Here is a 19,725-nt window from a genome sequence, read left to right as displayed (position 1 = left end):
GTTAATTTGTTATGTATCTTCAAACACCAATTTGAAAAGTTTAGGTATGATAACATTGAAATATAGTGAACAGGATTGCAGTATGTAAAAAATTTCTCTTCTAAACACTAAATGGGGTTACTAAACAAATATCTTTGAACAAAGCATGTTTGTATTCAAATACATTGTTTGGCTCCCTTCAAACCATAACTAACTGAGCTAGATAATGTTTCTGTGTTTGAGTTGGTTTTACCTCACCACTCATGACTTGTCCCTCTCCCACCTCCACAAACCCCAGTACTCCCACCTCAACGTGAATTGTGACAGCATTAAAAACACTAATGTAAATGTAAACATTGAACAAAGATCCTATTACATTTATTATCCATTTTTCTTTGCATAATAACATAGGCCAAACATTCCTTCTCCAAATCTTTTAAACCTTGTAGATGGATATTTACTCCTACAGCTGCTTGAGTTCCTCCAAACAATGAATTTTACAATGATGGTGCTACGTCATTGCTACATCCTTCCCATGAAAGGACTTATATTTGACTAACTACATAACTTACACCATACTCTCTCACCACTTGAACTCTGTTGATTTCCTACAGTGCTTTTACACCAACTTCAATTGTGTGAAATTAATTCTGTGAATAATCAAGTAAATCCTGAATACATTTTCACATTCCCTGTCAGCATCGAGAAAAAGTTCTTCATGCTGAGTTCAAGCTTTTCCCACTACACTTGATCTGGCACTCACAGCTTGATGGCAGCTTTCATAAGCAGGCTGAGGTCATGAGACATGTACCTCTTCATTACTGTGTGCAACCTAACAGGTCCAGATTTAACATTGGTCTCCTTGATCTTCGTCAGTATTGAACTCTGTCCATTCTCCTCATGACAGTTCTAGGTGAAAAAAAAACAACAAAAAAAAAACACAGGATTTAAGATACAAAAACAAAAATTACTGGAGAAGTTCTGAGGAAGGGTGACCAGACCCAAAACATTAACTCTGGTTTCTCTTCACAGATGTTTCCAGCTTCTCCAGCAACTCCTGGTTTTGTTTCTGATTTGCAGTATCTGCAGTTCTTTTGGTTTTGATACAGGATTTAAGATGCAGGCAAGGTTAGGCTGCATTCGATTCATTTAATTTTCTAGAATTCCTACAGTGTGGAAGCCAACCATTCAGCCCATCAAGCCCACACTGACCCTCTGAAGAGCATCATACCACACCTCCTTGTAACCCTGTATTTCCCATGGCTAATCCACCTAGCCAGCACATCCCTGGACACTATAAGCAATTTAGATGGCCAATCCAGCCAATCTGCATGAGGAAGCACACAGACACAGGGACAATGTGCAAATTCCACACAGTCACCCGAGGATGGAATCAAACCCAATTCCCTGGCACTGTAAGGCAGCAGTGCTGACCACTGAGTCATCATACTGCCTCTTCTCACTGGCTAGAAATATTGGTTGTATGTTTGTCTCTCCAGGGTTAGAATTAAATGTTCTTTCACAGAAGAATCACACTGCTTTCACAAAAACTATGCATGTATTTCATCAACCAGTAAATTCTGAATATACAACCTGTCACAGACAAGTTTAATGTTTTAAGATATGTAACTTTGATTTGATTCCAGCCACAGATGACAGCCTTTTAACTGACAACAAGAACATTTCTAATAGTATGGTGGTAAAATTCATACCAGTAGCAAAAATTGCTGATAACGTTGGTCTAGAACTAATAAAAACATATGTCCAAATCCACTTCAAACGAGCTGGCATTGATTTTATATTGTATGTGATAATCAACACAATGTAAAGCTGTTTAATAACCAGGAGGGCACTTCAAGTGAGGCTGAACTCAAATATTTAAGCAGAGAATGTAAACTGGCTAAATTATATCTGACCTAGAAGTCTAGAGTGCTTCCATTGAAAATTGGAACAAATGCTCCAATTTGTAATATTTAATTTTCTGCTTCATTTTTCTCTCGATAAATATAATGATAAATAATTTCTAATCAAGCTCTTCATAAACATTATTACTAACTTCTGGACTTCCTAGCTCAGAGATAAGGGCACTAGCACTGCACCACAAGAACCCTTCCACCATAAGAGACAAGATATTTTCTAACTACCCTGTTCAGAGATATTATTACACAGCTCTAGAGCAGGCGGGAGAGAGACCAATAATATATTTGCTGAAGCCGAATTGCTTTAAGAACTACCACAGAGTCACTATTCTTCATTTAAGAAGCTAACCAATGAACGTCTGCATTTTGTTCAGTCTTGAAAAACTTCACAGATAAGTGATCACCCTGTGCCATTATATACATCGAAACATACACACATATATTCATACACATATGTTCATGTTAACACATACCATAAGTGTCATTCATTTGCATTCAAGAACCTATTTCTACTTTAGTCCATTCCTAATCAGGTTCATTGCTCCTATTCCATCCAAAATGAAGTCTACTAAACTGAGCTGGAGTTATCTGGAAAGCTTATTATTGTGCAAGGTTCAGTGACCCACCGTGCACTACACATACTTGCTTGATAAAGCAGTAATAATCCATTATAAATGATATTTTTAACATAGCTATTGTCTTATGAAATACACACTCTAGGAGCTTTATTTTAATTAGATGCATGTTGAGGCTGATTGCTGATATCTTGGTGATGAATATAGAATTAATTACAGATAGCACGACATTTGATAGGTAGGAACAGATTTGTTAGTGCGGTATGCTGCTGAGACATGGGGCTAGATTTTATCATTGGTGAATATAGTTTTTCAGACATTAAATACAACTACAGCATCTTCCACTTACTATCTACTCTTTAATATGCATAAGGATAAATATAATGTTCTGCAAAGTAAAATGCACTCATTGATTACAAAGAAAAGCACAGGAGCATCGAATAACTATCTGGACAAATTAATTATAGACTGTCTAAACACATGCAAATGGATACAGGAAAAACTAAGTTGCAATAAAAGCATTGAAATTTTGTAAGTGCACAATTATATTGTCCAATCTTAACATTTTATTTAATGCAAGCTATTGGATTTATAAGTAAATTCTGTTGGCATGTATATTCTTGATTTCTACTAAATGCAACCTGCTGGAATGGGCGAATGCAGGCAATCACACAGAAGGCTGAGAGTCCAACTCCTGGCAGAGACTCCCGCCTCAAGTGTGCATTGGAAAGAAGCCAATGAGGGGAAGTGAACTACGAGCACCAGGAAGTCAATTAGGCTTGTTAATGATTACTAATCCCCGAGATTTAATGATCACTCAGGAATCAAATGATAATTTCACAGGTCTCCCATGTGTCTAGAATCCTGTCCACCAAGCCCTCATGGGTTTACCAGCTTCATAATAGAAACCCTCAGTGCCTGATTGAGGTGATCAGGAAGGGTACCAGCTAGAAACCACCCTTTTGCTCTTACTTCAAACCCATCTTCTCCCTCCCCCATAAGCAATCCCCTCTCTACACCTGCATTTTATTCTCATTTCCCCTTTATTAAAGATCCAGTGAGGATTCTTGCTGAATGTCTCTGAATTACCAGCAGTGTCATATTGTTTTTCATGATTATGAACAGAAATGGAAAAAAAAACTATTTTGAAAAAATAAATGATTGTTGAAGGATTACTACACGTTTTAAAACCAGGTTACCTAACAACAGCTAATGATGACAAAGACCTTCTGCTTGGCAACAACTATGCATTGGCTCTTGGGAAGTAAACAGCTGAGGGTGTGAATGCTTTTGCAACAACCATTGGATCTCTGCAGTGAAAAGCATCTGAAGCCTGAAGATAGCCTGTTTATTTCCCACTTTCCAGCTGCTGTCAGCTCTGAGTTTTAATCAATAAATCAAAACTCTTTGTAAGTGTGAACCAATCACCCTGTGACTCCTGCAATCAAGTGGAAGCATCTGGAAAAGGAAGATTGAGAAGTGGCTTTCTGATCAGTAAAAAGATCATCTCAGTAAGCCATGTGGACGGAGATCAGTGAACTGCCTTCCCAACCTTCCTGCCACCCATAATACATATGTTTTTGTGTCTAAGCCAGTGCAGTGGGTGTGGGTGTGTGCCGAGGGAGTTTATAAATTGGTTAGAGTTTTAATTAGTAGGCTTATTTGATGATGTTCATAACTGTTTACCTGTAACTCGTGTTTATTAATTTGTAATAAGTAGCAATGCTGGTTATGTATAGAAACCTGGCACATGTTTTCTGTCAGTCTGTGTCTGCGGATAAGGCAAATTGGGGGAACTTTGTGTTTTTTGCAAAGCCTTTAACTTTTGTGAAGACTCTGGGAGTAAGAGGGCTTGACTTCCAGCGTGCAACCCTAATGCTATGCAACAACAGCAGCCAACATTCCTGGTGGTGCTGCTGATACTTGAGATCTGCTGGCTTTCTGATCATTTGCCAACTCTCCGGGCAGCATTTCCATCCTACCAGGGACTGAATCCGATGGGAATTATAACTCTGTCTGGGCGAACACTTAATTGCCTAATATCTGTATCAGGTCTCCCACAAAGAAGTGATATGACTTGCAACACCCCATTACCAACAATAGATTCCACCCATAGTTTTTGTCAGTGATATGGCATGAAACAAAGAAAAAATAGAACATTTTGATTTTGTGAAACACATATAGGCCATGGGTAAAGGATAAAAACATTGTGAATCGTTTTAATCCAAAATGCTTGACCAGTCCATTGTGAGCATTTTCTAACTATGAAAGAAACAATGACTACAGTATTATCCACAGATAAATGAGATGAGAATAGAGAGTGGGAAACAGTTCAGGATGTTTTCTAATGCCAGTGCTGAATCTGAAAGAACTGCAAGAACGAAAAAACACAAAGTTTGACATCAGAAATTTTTGTAATGGAGGAAGTGGCTGAACATTTGGAACACAAGGAGGAAGGTAGAGGCATGCAAATGGGAACCAAATCATAAAGGAATCCCACAAATTTCTTGTCTTCTTTTGCAATTGAAGGTAGTTGAGTTAAGAAAATATTTATCACTAATCTATGTACAATATAACTAAGTATGTTGTACATTTTAATCTTTGTTAAAGAACCTCTCACATTGTTAAGGGTTTGCTATATTCACAGTCCTATAACAATGCTTTCAATGTATTGCCTTATTTTCATATTACATTTTGAATGATCCTAGCTTATGTCAAGGACCTCCTAAAATAATGCCCATAGTCCAGACTTCAGACTGCTACACTAAGAGTAAAAATAATCACAGGATCCCTTGAGTGTGGAAGCAGGTCAATCGGCACATCAAATTCAAGCTGACCATCTGAAGATCATCCCATCCAGACCCATCCCATCCCTGTAACCCTGCATTTCCCTAGCCTGCACATTCCTGAGCACTATGGGCAATTCAGCATAACCATCTAACCTGCATGTCTTTGGACTTTGGGGGGAAACCAGAGCATCTGATGTAAACCCAAGCAGACATGGGGAAAAACGTGCAAATTCCACACAGACAGTCACCGAAGGGTAGAATTGACCTGAGTGCCTGGCACTGTGAGGCAGCAATGCAATCCACAGAGCCACTGCCCCATCTACAATCTTCTGACACTGGATAATGGATAAATTCAATCCACTGTCACTTAAGGAGAACTTGGGAGGATGCAGACTTTGCTGAGACAGCTGCAGTTAGCACTTAGTTAAGAGGAATAACTTCTTGAAATATCTGCAGGGACCCCTCGAGGTTCAGAGAAAAACAAAGATTAAAAGGACCCAAAGGATAGAGATGGACTTGCATTACCTAAGAAACGATGGAAACTACAAGAATTTGAAACTATGGCCATTATTGTATTCTCCAGACTAATTTGGCTAATTCAGAATAAACTCTGATTAGGTCTCATCTATGTTGGTAGTCATTAGTGATACATTTACAAACTCATGGAACCTTGGGGTTTTAGACAAAATACAATTAATAGGTTCCATGATCAGCCTGAAAATTGAATGCAACGTACGTTTGACATTTTGTAAAGCTTCATTTGTCCCCTGGACTCAAGGAATTCCTGACATTGTTTGATACCAGTCTGACAAAGGCTTCATGCCTCTCTCAAATCCTATGCAATTTAACAGCTCTGGCTCTTTCTATTTGTAAGCCCACATCAAACGGCCATGAATAAGTTGTTGCTGTCAACATGGGCTATAGAATAGAGAAGGCAAGTGCTCAGAAAACATCAGAAAAATAGAAATGACATTTCTATTGAATTGTTTTTGTTCCTTTTACTATTTTGACCTTGTCCTCCTTCAGAATTGAATTGGAAGTTCTTCCTGGAGAAGTGAATGACAATCCAACAAGCACAATTCTGACAGTTCCATCTCTGAAAACTTACTGTTGACTTGCATTTATTTTAATTTAAGCAGGATGCACATTAGTGTTATAGCACTGTGAATGTTAACCCTATGTTAATTAAGAAAGATTTTATAGTATGCAGTTTTATTTCATTTTCCTGTAAGGTGAAGTAAGGCTGGACTTCTGTAACCAGATTGTCATAATGTATCAGCTTGTGTAGATAACAGAAATCTATGAAATAGCTTTTTAAAAAGTGGCACATTAAATAGCAGTGTTGAATGGAGAGAATATTTTTCAGAATTTTTTTCAGAGATGCATTGAAAATGATGAGTTAATGTGTCAAAACAGACACATCAACATTTGTGTCTTGATAATTATGTAAATACATCTGTATGATTGATTGCATCCATAGTTGAAATGATTATGATGATTAGTTAGGGAAGTGATTGTGTTTTGTGGCAGAATTGTTTTAGCAATTAACTGACTTACAGCTGTACTTTAGTATCCATCTGTCTTGTGATAAAATTGTCTAATAAAGAACCAGTCTGTACTGGCCAGACCTTTTAAAAATGCTATATGAAAAATGACAGACCGGCAGATGATGGAAATCAGAAACAAAAACAGCAATTGCTGGAAAAGCTCAGCAAGTCCAGCAGCACCTGTGGAGAGAAATCAGAGTTAACATTTCAGGTTCAGTGACCATTCTTCAGAACTGATGGTAGCTATGAAAAAGTTGGTTTTATGCAGAGGATCGGATGAGAGGAAGGGGTAAGGAGTAAATGATAAACAGAAATAGAGTGCAAAGTGAGAGAAGAACAGAACTTGGGAGTCCATTGGGAATTCTATAGCCTTCTGGATTCAATATCGAGTTCAACAATTTTAGGGCCTAAGGAAATTTCTCTCATGTCCCTACCCAATCCCTACACACCAGGCTTTGTTATCATATGGTCTGCTATTACACACAACCTATTGTTAGCCACTAATTGTCCCCATTAGCAGCTATTCATTTTCTTAGGCTGACCGCTTTCCACTCATTTGTCTGTCCAACCGTCCTTCTCTCTCTTTAGAGAAAAAAAACTGCAGATGCTGGAATCCAAGGTAGACAAGCAGGAGGCTGGACGTGCACAGCAAGCCTTGAACTGTTTTAAGTCTGATATTGATTTCTCTTAGAATAATATAGTTAAAATGAATAAAAGCACAGTAATTTAAAATGAGCTGAAATTAAAAGAAATAGCAGATGAAATTTAGATGATTCACATGCTTCATTTTCAATGATTCCTGGCTTAACTATTGCTAGGATATTTCAAAATGATTTCCCATGATCATTTTAGAAATGAAGCAGTTAGTCATTGAAATGCAACCTGCATTGAGACCCAGAGAATGAATTACAAGAGAGTGTGAAATTTACGGTTTAAATTGTGGAATTAATATACATGCAATGTTTATATCCACTTGAGGGGACTGAAAATAAAATCCAGATTTCTTCAGGACTAATACAGTTACAACATAACTTTAATTTGCACCATTGTAAGATGTTCCAATAATAGTAAAATCAATTTTCGACTTTCATCATCCAATTATTAATACCTGGGACATTTCATGGACCTTTTTAAAGAAGGAAATAACATTGATCTAAGATGAACACAAGTTGTCCCAGTTCAAAAATACATCAATAAACAAGACTTAAATGAATATGTCATCACAATGATTAAATCCATTAACCGAAATCAGTGTCTCCCTTTTTGATTTAGACCTTTCTAGAAATTTCACATACTGGGATGCAAGTTGTCTACAGATTATCCAGTTTGGAAATAAACAATTAAGATAGACATGGGAATACACAAAGGGAAAGTAGTTCAGTCTTTGGGGGCATAGGGTGGAGAGAGAGAGAGACAGAGAAAGAGAAATGGATTTGTAACTGCAGAGCAAGAAGACTTGTTTTTCTACTCTGTTTTTCTCTCAGTCTCTCCAAAGCAATAATGCCGGGTGAAAAAGCAGATAAGGCAAACATCCATTCACTACCAACTCAAGGATACCAATAAATCACCCTGCTGCTCAAGATATAAGACAACAATTAAATAACTATGGTCTCAGATTAAAATCTAACACCTCAAGGTCCCTGAAGATGTTTCAAACTGACTCCCTTTATAGATCATATAGTTTTACAGCATGGAAACAGACCTTTTGGTCCAACTTGTCCATGCTGAGCAGATATCCTAAATTAATCTAGTCCCATTTGCCACTATTTGGCCCATATCCCTCTAAACCATTCCTATTCATGTACCATCCAGATGGCTTTTAAACGTAATTGTACCAAGTTTTGAGAAGCTTTGTAGCTCAGGTTGAGGTGCTGGATGTAGGTTTGCTCGCTGAGCTGGAAGGTTCATTTTCAGATGTTTTGTCACCATGTTAGGTAACATCTTCAGTGAGCCTCCAGGCAATGCACTGCTAATGATTCCTGCTTTCTATTTATATGTTGGGTTTCTTTCCGGTGGTGATGTCATTTCCTGTGGTGATGTTATTTCCTATGGTGATGTTATTTCCTGTTCTTTTTCTCAGGGGGTGGTAAGTGGGGTCCAAGTCAATGTGTTGGTCATAGAGTTCCAGTTGGAATGCCACACTTCTAGGAATTCTCATGTGTGTCTGTTTGGATTGTCCTAGGATGGATGTGTTATCCCAGTCAAAGTGGTGTCCTTCCATATCTGTATTTAAGGATACTGGTTGATGTTCATGTATTCTGATGCCTAATTTTCTGCCTGTTTGTCCAATGTAGTGTTTGTTACAGTGCTTGCATGATATTTTGTAAATAACATTAGTTTTGCTTGTTGTTTGTATAGGGTCTTTCAAGTTCATTAGGTGCTATTTTAGTGTGTTGGTGGGTTTATGGGCTACCATGAGGCCAAGGGGGCTGAATAGTCTGGCAGTCACTTCTGAGGTGTCTTTGATGTAGGGGAGAGTGGCTAGGGTTTCTAGACGTATTTTGTCTACTTGTTTGGGTTTGTTGCTGAGAAATCGGCGGACTGTGTTCATTGGGTACCCATTCTTTTTGAATACACGGTATAGGTGATTTTCCTCTGCTCTGTGTAGTTCCTCGGTGCTGCAGTGTGTGTAATTGCACCAGCCTCCACCACCTACTCTGGCAGCTCAGCCCATACATGCACCATCCTTTGTGTGAAAATGTTGCCCCCTAGGTCCCTTTAAAATTTTCCCCTCCAACCTTAAACCTATGCCCTCTAGCTTTGGATTCCCCCATCCCGGAAACAAGACCTTGGCTATCCACCCTATCCATGCCCCTCATGATTTTATAAACCTCTATAAGGTCACCCATCAGCCTCCAATGCTCCAGGGAAAATAGCCCCAGATATTTAACCTCTCCCTATAGCTCAAACCCTCCAACCCCAGCAATATGCTTCTAAGTCTTCCCTGAATTCTTCCAAGTTTCACAACATATGTTTCCTATATCAGGGAGACTGGAATTCTTAATTTTTTGTGTTTTAGACTTTCACATCTTTATAAACTTCATACCTGTGTTTGTGTGTAGTTGAACTTGCATTTTATTAGTTTTCTTGTGACTAGCGAATAATAAAATTCCTCTTCACTCAAGAAAACCTGGTAATTGTCACTTTAATTCTGATTAGTATCATGTTTTAATTGAAGCATGGCACACCTGCATACATACAAGGATTAAAAATCTTTGTTATAGTCAAACCAGGGATTTCAAAAGGTGCAGTGGGGATCAGTTCATCTCTCCGAACTTGTTCATGACAAAGAAGACAGATGTCAATGCAGGGCGGCACGGTGGCACTGCTGCCTCACAGCGCCTGAGACCCGGGTTCAGTTCCTGACTCAGGCGACAGACTGTGTGGAGTTTGCACGTTCTCCCCGTGTCTGCGTGGGTTTCCTCCGGGTGCTCCGGTTTCCTCCCACAGTCCAAAGATGTGCGGGTCAGGTGAATTGGCCATGCTAAATTGCCTGTAGTGTTAGGTAATGGGGTAAATGTAGGGGTATGGGTGGGTTGCGCTTCGGCGGGTTGGTGTGGACTTGTTGGGCCGAAGGGCCTGTTTCCACACTGTAAGTCTAATCTAATCTAATTGGTCTTTCTACACTTGAATAAATCCTGTAGTCATCAAGCAGTTCATTATGTTATTTCATCTCATTTTAAACTCTTACATTTGACATTGGCCAAATTTTAACAGAAGTAACATTCAGGTTTAAAGTTCACTGTTACTAAAGGTAAATCAGTCAGCAACATGCGGTGATCACACACTGTTAAACTATGACATCAGCAGGTTACCATCCATTTGCAGCTTTTCATAAGCCTAATGGAAATGGTATCTTTACAGATAAATCCAATAGAAAGTCCATAGGCAAGTACAAGTGAAATTATTTGGGAGTATCATATGTGATGACCGGGTGCTTTGGGGATAAATCAATATTATATGCCTGAGTGCGTTTTAAGATGAATTGTTTGGGAATGGATTAAATAAGTAGGTTGGAAGTCTAGAGCTAGAGGGCAGAGGTTTAGGATGCGAGGAGAAAATTTTAAAAGGGTCCGAAGGTGCATGTATAAAATGAGCTGCCAGAGTATGTGGTGAGGCTGGTACAATTTCAACATTTAAAAGGCAGCTGGATGGGTATATGAATAGGAAATGTTCAGAGTGATATGGACCAATTGCTGGCAAATGGGATGAGATTAGTTAGGGTATCTGGTCAGCATGTGTGAGTTGGACCGAAAGGTCTATTCCTGTGCTGTACATTTCCTTGACTCTAAGTGATTTAGACTGCTATCGAGCTGAGGAACAAAATAAATAGACAGCTAATAGGATATTGAATTGCAGTTAATCTCAGAACCCAGAAAAGACAAATATTTGAGTACAGAATAGAACTTGCTGTTGTGGGGGGATCTGAGGAGTCACTTTTTATTAGGTGCTGTGTCTAATATAGTTAAAGGACAGAAAGCAGATGACCCCTTGGCATTCAATGGCATTTCTATCACTGGGTCCCCCCATTATCAACAATCTGAGGATTATCACTGGCCAGAAACTAAACTGAAGGAGCCATATAAATACAGTGGCTACAAGAACTGGTCAGAGACTAGGAATTCTGCAATGAGTAACTCATCTCCTGACTCCCCAAAAGACAGTTCACCATGTGAAAGGCACAAATGCCCATAGTGTTAGTTGCATTAGTCAGGGAAAAATGCAGGGTAGGGTAATGGGTATGAGTGGGTTACTCCTCAGAGGATTCGGTGTGGACTTGTTGGGCCAAAGGGCCTGTTTCCATACTGTAGGGAATCCAATGTAATCTAATAAAAAATGGAATACTCCCCACTTGCCTGGATGGGTGCAGCGCCAACAGCATTCAAGAAGTTTGACACCCTCTAAGACAAAGCAGCCTACTTGATTGGCACAACATCCACAAACAGTCATTCCGTTCACAAGTAGCAACAGTGGGTAACAGCCACAAGATGCTCTACAGAAATTCACTCAGGTTCCTTAGACAGCACCTTCCAAACCTGCAACCACTACCATCTAAAGTGACAATGGCATCAGATACATAAAAATACCACCATTGCAAGTTCCTCTCCAAGTCACTCAGCATCCTGACTTGGAAATATATTGCTGTTCCTTCATTGTCACTAAATCAGATTCCTGGAACTTCCTCCCTAATAGCACTGAATGTGTATCTCCACCAAATATACCATACTGGACTGATTGGACTTGATGTGCAGAATTGACCATAGTAAAATCCTGAACTGCAAGGCAATGGAATCTGAGTCAGACCGAGCATCTGGACTGCAATCAGGTGAGTGCTTGACTGACTTTGGCAATGCCCCCTGACTAACCATTGATGCCATTCTCTCCAAGACTTTCAGACTTGGCCATTTGGTTGAAGCACATGCAGGGTGTTTGACATGCATACTGCTGGCGCACTCTGTATGTGTGACACAGACAGAGCACAGTGCCATTAAGCAACAATATCCACTCCTTTGACTGTTCAGTGATGGTAGCAATAACAGGCTGCCCAACCTCCCCTCTGCACTAAAGGGCAATGCAATCCAGAGATGTCAACAAGCCTGTAAGTTCTTAGTGAAGCTCAATCTGCTAAACAGTAATGCATGCCAGAGATCCTGTGCGCCTCCAAGTAAGCTCAAAATGATTAAGCTGTATGAAAGCAAGCTAAGAACCATAAAATGCATCCTACTCAAGTGCATGAGATAGGTGTGCATCACTACTGTCCTGCAAGAACATTGATAGTTCCATGAGCTCCAAAGGGCACTAGTGAAGGGCTGAAGTATATATTATAAGTTTAGTCAGAGATCAACTATAAAGATGTGGTGAAACGATTGTTTCGCTGATGTTGACTTCCCTGGAAGAAGGGAGGATGCAGATGCTGTTCACGGTGTATGTGATGTGATGTTGGTAAGTAGAGCTTAAAATGGAGGTCCAGAGAAGCTCACAATTTGAGCTCAAAGTGAATGGGAGAACCACGAGCTGCATATAAATGAGGAAGATTAGCTACTAATAAGATGCAAATGCATGGAAATAAATGAGATTGTGAGTTTGCTGTGAAAACCTTAAGGGGAAAATTGGAGTCCTTTTCTTCTCCGCATCGAGAATCAGATTTTTTTCATTCTCGCTGTACTTTCTCACATTTCTTTATTGCCCATGTTGCTTGAGGCACGGGAAAATTTTGCCCTGCGTGGTATTAGGATTTAAGCGAGTAAAGGTTTAATAGGAGATTGGCAGGAAGCTAGCAAATGGATAATAGTCACAGGCAGGCAGAAAGTGCAAGGTGCTGGATGTATCAAGCTGAAGTTAAGCCTCTTGATTGGAATGCAGTAAATATATAAAGAGAGGCTGTTATCAAATGATAATCAGCATAGTGGTGCTTTTGAAGAGCTAGGAATGTTATGTTTTCTTGTTTGGTTGACATAGTTTATGGCTAAGACATAACTACCCTGTTAAGAGAGACTAGATAACAAAAACAAATTAGTCAGGCCATAAAGTATATGCAAACTGGGTCTATTTATATGCAGTCCATTTGATTCTAGAAGAGGATTTTGGTTGGAAGTCGGTGACTGGTTAATGTATTTGACAGTTTCAGAACCAACAGTAAATGTCTTAAAACAGGTGATTGCAAGTGTCTGAGAGATGCTACAGTTGCTCAGTCACCGCACACAGCTAAGTACAAAAGAGCGGTTCTGTGGTTCCTCAAGATATATTTGAAAAACAACTTGAAAAGCAATGCACCATGTGTGACAGTTTCAACATCAGCATCCAGAAGGGGTAGTAGAGACATCAGTATCCATCTATTTTTATGGACATGAAAAGTATAAGTTTTCACTAAATTGAAAAAAACAGGCAGGGCTGTAATCTTGCTTGAGTTCTGAGATTTATTTTGCTGAAGACAATTAATCACTATCCTTACTTGCCTTGAAAGTCAAAGCCTTCATATCATGTGACATAGAAGCAAGTGAAATTTTTTTTATTGTACCATAAAGAAAATCTAGCTTAAAACAGGATGTCTGGCTATCCTATGAAGCATGCACTGTTGTATAAGTTCTGAAAGGGTTAATGTCAGCTACACCCAACTTGGTGCTGACATAGAGATTTGGGTGAAGAATTGAGGAGTCTAGTTTGACATGTCAGTGGGGGTTAGATGTGTCACCTCTTGCTCTATATAACCTTAATAAACCAAAGTAACTTGTAGCTCTTGATACTATACAATAAATTACATCCTGTTGTTACGACATCTTGTCAAGATTCACTAGTGGTTTTGTTTTACCACTATTAACTGTTATGAAATGGAGACAAACAGCTGAACCAAACCAACTTTTCAAACTCCACATTAATAACACGTTAAAACTAAAACCTTCAAAGACTCTCAAAATTGATCCCAATCATTCTGAACATGACTTTTGAAGAACCAATCCTAGACTTTGCAAATAATCAATTCCAATCACTGGTTTGTATCTTAAACAAAAGACTTAGCAATTTATTAACAGCACAATAACTTCAGGAGAGCAAAAATTAATTTAATTGGTTTATGCTATAAACCTGAAAATCTTTATTTTCAGCCCTGTTCACACAAAAGACAGACAAACAAACAAGAGTTAGGCAATAAATGAAAGAAAATAACAAAACTGACCAGATTACTTAAATGGTTTGCATGAAGTGTTGTTCCACAGGCAAAGATTTTGGTTTTCTAGTTGACTTTCTGAAAGATGTTGATCATTGCCACCTTTACAGTTCATTCAGATAAAGACAGGAATACTTAGTTTTCAGTTCTTTGAACTTCCAAGAGCTGCTCAAGGGGGATTGGCTGTTGATTTGAAAGCTTCCTGCCTTTCTTTTTCACAGAAAGAGCAGTCCAAAATTCAATTGAGACTCGGATCACTCCCTGACATACTAACCATCTCCCCTACAACATCCCAGTTACCATTCAACATCTGTCATCTGTGTGAGCATACGGTCTTTTCCAGACTTGCTGGAACCAATTTTCAGGTGCTAACTTCTTTAATAGCCAACTTCTGTTACCTATTAAAATATAATGCTGTTCACCAACGGTAAAACATCTGCAGAACCTTTGATCAGGAAACAACCTGCAATTACCTCCCAGGCCTGGGCCTCATGAATAAACAAAAGCTTGTTTTGTCTATTTTCCTTTTAACACAAGCCATTGCCTACAGTCTAAAGTCACATTTTGCTCACGGTTCCACCTTCACAAATCCAATCCAAAACTGATAAAATAATAAAATAAAATTAATGAAAAATCAGCAAAGGTTCTAAGATAACCAACAGGTGCTTGGACAGAGTATAGAAAGGAGGATTGGTGGTAGTACTCTACCCAAGTAGTAGATTGTAGTGATTGGTTCTGCAAAGGCACAATGGCATAGACCTGTCTGCTGGTTGGTAGAAGGATTTCATTAATTTACCAATAGAAAGTCCCTATACATTCAACATTTTAAAAAGTACATTTTTATACGATCTTGTTTGGTTTTCTGCCATTGGTAAGATGTTTTTTTTTGTTTGGTGTTCTTGAATAAGTAACATTTCATGAAGGAGTATTGAAAGTTGTAAATAATTTAACAGTGCACGGCTGAATGGGGACTTCAGGTTGTCTTGCATTGGTGCCCTACGAATATTTATAACATCTACATATTATTCTGACTTAAGTTACCAAGGTCAAATAGAAATTGTCTGAAACTTTTTGATTTTCCTATCATGAAAATATCAGTTTGCTTTGGACCACAAGTACTTACTTGTAAATTACTGATCAGATAGTAATCTATAAGTAATTTTGATACTGTCAGCAAGAAACCTAAACATATATCATTTTATACAGTGTTCCATTGATAAACGAGATGTGCTTAGGAAGACTAAGTAAGATAAAAATTGCTTTCAAATAGGACACTGACTTAGCAATTTTACATTGAGTCAGATAGTGTGACAAATGGAAATGACACACTATCACAGCTGAGGTGTTCCTCGAAGACTAAGTTCAAAGGGAGTGTGTGATGAGTTTGTATTGCAGTATACCTGCGGTTGAAATTATTATTTCCCAAGACCTGCCATTCCTCAAATTGTCAAGAATTGAAAAAGAGACAAAACTCAATTTAAGTTAGATGGATGTGTTGCAAATTAAAATTCTGGAGATCAGTGGGTGGGAAACCATTGCTTTTAAAATAGATTTCAAGTAGAACATGTGAAGAAATTTATTTTAATTTGATTCCTTTCTCCAATCGTAGACATACCAGCAGCTCCCGTCAATGTCACAGTTCGACAGCTGCAGGCCAACTCGGCAGTGGTATCATGGGAGGTTCCTGATGGAGATGCTGTTATTGGCTATGCTATATCACAGCAGGTATTACTGTATTTGGTCATTTTTAATTCTAATTCTGCCCATTGCATTGCACTTGTTCCTCAATATCTGATCTAATCCGATCTGAATGGTGTGTTTCTGTGCTGTATGACTCTGTAACTGTTCTGTACTGGTCTTAAAACCAATTAAAAAAAGAAAAAAAGGAAATAAAAGGGGTGGGACTGTGGCTCAGTGGTTAGCACTGCTGCCTCACAGCACAAGGGTCCTAGGTTCAATTCAAACCTCGAGTGACTGTCTGTGTGGAGTATGCACATTCTCCTTGTGTCTGCGTGGGTTTCCTCCTACAGTCCAAAGATTTGCATGTCAGGTGAATTGGCCACATTAAATTGCCCATATGTTAGGTGCATTATTCAGAGCGAAATGGGTCTGGGTGGGTTACTCTTCGGAGGGTCAGTGTGGACTGGTTGGGCCAATGGGCCTGTTTCCACACAGTAGGGAATCCAATCTAATCTAATCTAATCAATGTCTTGGTTGCACTATGAAAGGAACAAGAAATACTTTCATTCCACAAAAGAATTTTGTTTTGATTTAATAAAATCCAGACATAGTGCTCCATGGTAAGCTGAATCCTTAATGTTGAGAATGTTACAGCACAACATACATCACATTTTAATAATATTTATAAGAAACTAAAATTACAACCTAAGTAAAAATTGCAAGTGTATTGTAATTGAGGATCATCTGCAGTATGCAGACCACTGCATGTGTAAAGTGTCTAGTGTATTCAAAATTGTTATTTTAACATTGCTTCGATAAAGCTGCTATGACTTTTTATACATTGCAGTGTACAAGTTCAATTACTGCTGAAAATGTGTTGCTGGAAAAGCGCAGCAGGTCAGGCAGCATCCAAGGAACAGGAGATTCGACGTTTCGGGCATAAGCCCTTCTTCAGGAATCCGAAACATCGAATCTCCTGTACCTTGGATGCTGCCTGACCTGCTGCGCTTTTCCAGCAACACATTTTCAGCTCTGATCTCCAGCATCTGCAGACCTCACTTTCTACTACAAGTTCTATTAATCAACTTATAGTTCCCAAACTCAAGAGTAGGGGACCTCAGCATAAATCATGATGAACTTGGTAACCCCATAGATCTGCTTTATTTAAGAATGATCACATTTTCAACATTATCAGGGATATCATTCATGGGCAAGCCTGGATGGAATGTAACTAATATTAATAAGATGAATTTAGTCGATTTTTTTCAAGCTTTTGAACAAAACTTTTCTGTTCTGATCTTCCTTCTACAGTTTGACTTAGAAATATTGTTATTGCTAATATTAGTTTCAAACTTAAGCTGCTGTTTGATATCAAAATGTGTTTTATAATTGTAAAGTCTATAAAGCAGCAAGGTATTCCAGCTTCATGGGAACAGAAAAGATGTTGTGAAACTTAAAAGGGTTCAGAAAAGATTTAGAAGGGTTTTCCAGGGTTAGAGGGTTCGACCTTTGGGAGAGGTTGAATAGGCTGGGGCTATTTTTCCCTGCAGTGTCAGACATTGAGGGATGACCTTATAAAATCATGAGGGGCACAGATAGGGGAGAGGGGAAAGATTAAAAGACACCTAAGGGGCAAGTTTTTTTACACAGTGGGTGGTGCATGTATGGAATGATCTGCCAGAGGGAGTGGTGGAGGCTAGTACAATAACAACATTTTATAAAGCATGTAGATGGGTATATAAATAGGAAGAGTTTGGAGAGAAATGGGCCAAATGCTGGCAAATGAGACTGGATTAATTTAGGATATCTGGACAGCATGGATGAGTTGGACCGAAAAGTTTGTTTCTCTGCTGTACATCTCTATTGACTGTACAACTCACAACTGCCGTATGGCTATTAAACACTGAGGCAAGCTCAACTGTCGGCAAACTGCCAATGTCTATATTAGAATGTATGTCATTTGTGAGGTAAATTTACACCCTATTCAGAAAAATTAGTTTTCAATCTAGGGTTGACATTATGTTTTTTCTGTTACATTCAGGGGATGAATTTTACCAGAGCTTGAGCAAGCCAAAAGATGGTGCAGTAGTATTATTGAGGGGAATAGAAAATTAGAATCCACCTTGCTGCACATAGTACATTTCAAGTCAAGTAATAAAGTGACGATAGCAATAACCAGAGAACATCCTATATTAACTTGTTCACCTATTTGAAAATGGATGGCATGGAGATAGAAAAAGCAATGAATATAATAGAAAGATGCAGAAACTTGAAGAATTGAAATGTAAAATAATTGCCTGCCGGGAGGGTGTTTTAATAATATTTGATAGCATTCCAATAAGTGCTGTCAATGGAGTGATATACTTAATATGACACATACTTTCTCAATCAATTACAGCTTCTGAAATAATTGTGAGATCTGTTATAATATCTTGAACACAGAATAAGGTGACTGTTGGAGGTTCATATAATTTCTGTAGAGAAGTTGAAATCTAAGTTATACTCTGTGATAATGCCAGACACTGACCATTCACATACATAACTTTAATGCGCTTTCCCTAGAAAAGACTTTTAACTTTATCAAAAACAAAACAGAAATTGCTGGAAAACTTCAGCAGGTCTGGCAGCATCTGTGGAGAATAAGTAGACTTAATGTTTCAGGTCCAGTGACCCTGCTTCAGAATTTCAGTGTCGCTGGATCTGAAACATTAACTCTGATTTCTCTCCAAAGATACTGCCAAACCTGCTGGAGTTTTGCAGCAACTGCTGTTTTTGTTTTTGTTTCTGATTTCCAGGATCCATAGTTCTTTCGATTTTTCCTTTAACTTTATATACAAGTTCTGTTTGAGTAACTGTGCACACATTTATCCAAATGATTTATGGTCTTTTTTTATTACACAGTGAAAGTATAACTTGGCAAAATTTTTCTTAACTCCAAAAGGCTTCAAGCTGTCTCTCCATTCACAAAAATACATATAAAGTACATAACATCACTGCAACAAAAAGCTAACTTTTTTTTATTTGCACATTCTTCATGAATTTTAATTTCTCCTCTCGAGCTTCTCTTTATAATTTTAGATCATGATTCTCCCATCATAGCATCACTGTAAATGTGACTCAGCAGTAACCTATCTCCCTACTGTGGTGTTTATTCCCAACGGGAAATACTAAGAGAGAAGTATCAATAGTGCTGCAGGTAGGACTGCCATTGAAAGGTAGAAATGCATTTGAAGGGGCAGAGATACCCTGAAGAGAACACATCTACCTGTAGAATTCAAAATACCTCTGGATCGCTAGTGGGACATCCATTTGACCCTATCATTTCAATATTCTGAACCCGATCAACATCTGGGCTTCTCCTTTCTTTATTTATAATAATCATCCATGCCAATGCATGCCTGAGAAATGAAAATTATTCCCCACTAGAGATTGGGGCACTGAGAATGTCCTCATGGTGATGACCTCCAGATCAGTCCAAACAAATTGCCATCAAACACGGCCTATCTGACAGTACTCATCCTCCAGAATATTCAAACATTATGTAGATACTCACCATTATCTGGTCTTTTCCTC

General features: G+C 38.6%; 1 protein-coding gene across 1 annotated transcript in view; it reads left to right on the top strand.

Moving 5' to 3' along the window:
* The window catches only part of fndc5a (fibronectin type III domain containing 5a), a 57,733-nt gene that overhangs the window by 13,596 nt on the left and 24,412 nt on the right, over nt 1-19,725 (top strand). The window contains 1 exon segment of the mRNA XM_060847165.1: nt 16,023-16,197. Within this exon segment, the coding sequence (XP_060703148.1) occupies nt 16,023-16,197 (175 nt within the window).

The sequence above is a fragment of the Hemiscyllium ocellatum genome, chromosome 30 (assembly GCF_020745735.1).
Source record: "Hemiscyllium ocellatum isolate sHemOce1 chromosome 30, sHemOce1.pat.X.cur, whole genome shotgun sequence".
Taxonomy (NCBI): domain Eukaryota; kingdom Metazoa; phylum Chordata; class Chondrichthyes; order Orectolobiformes; family Hemiscylliidae; genus Hemiscyllium; species Hemiscyllium ocellatum.
Note: the sequence above shows the minus strand (reverse complement) of the source record. Positions and strands in the feature narration are given on the sequence as shown.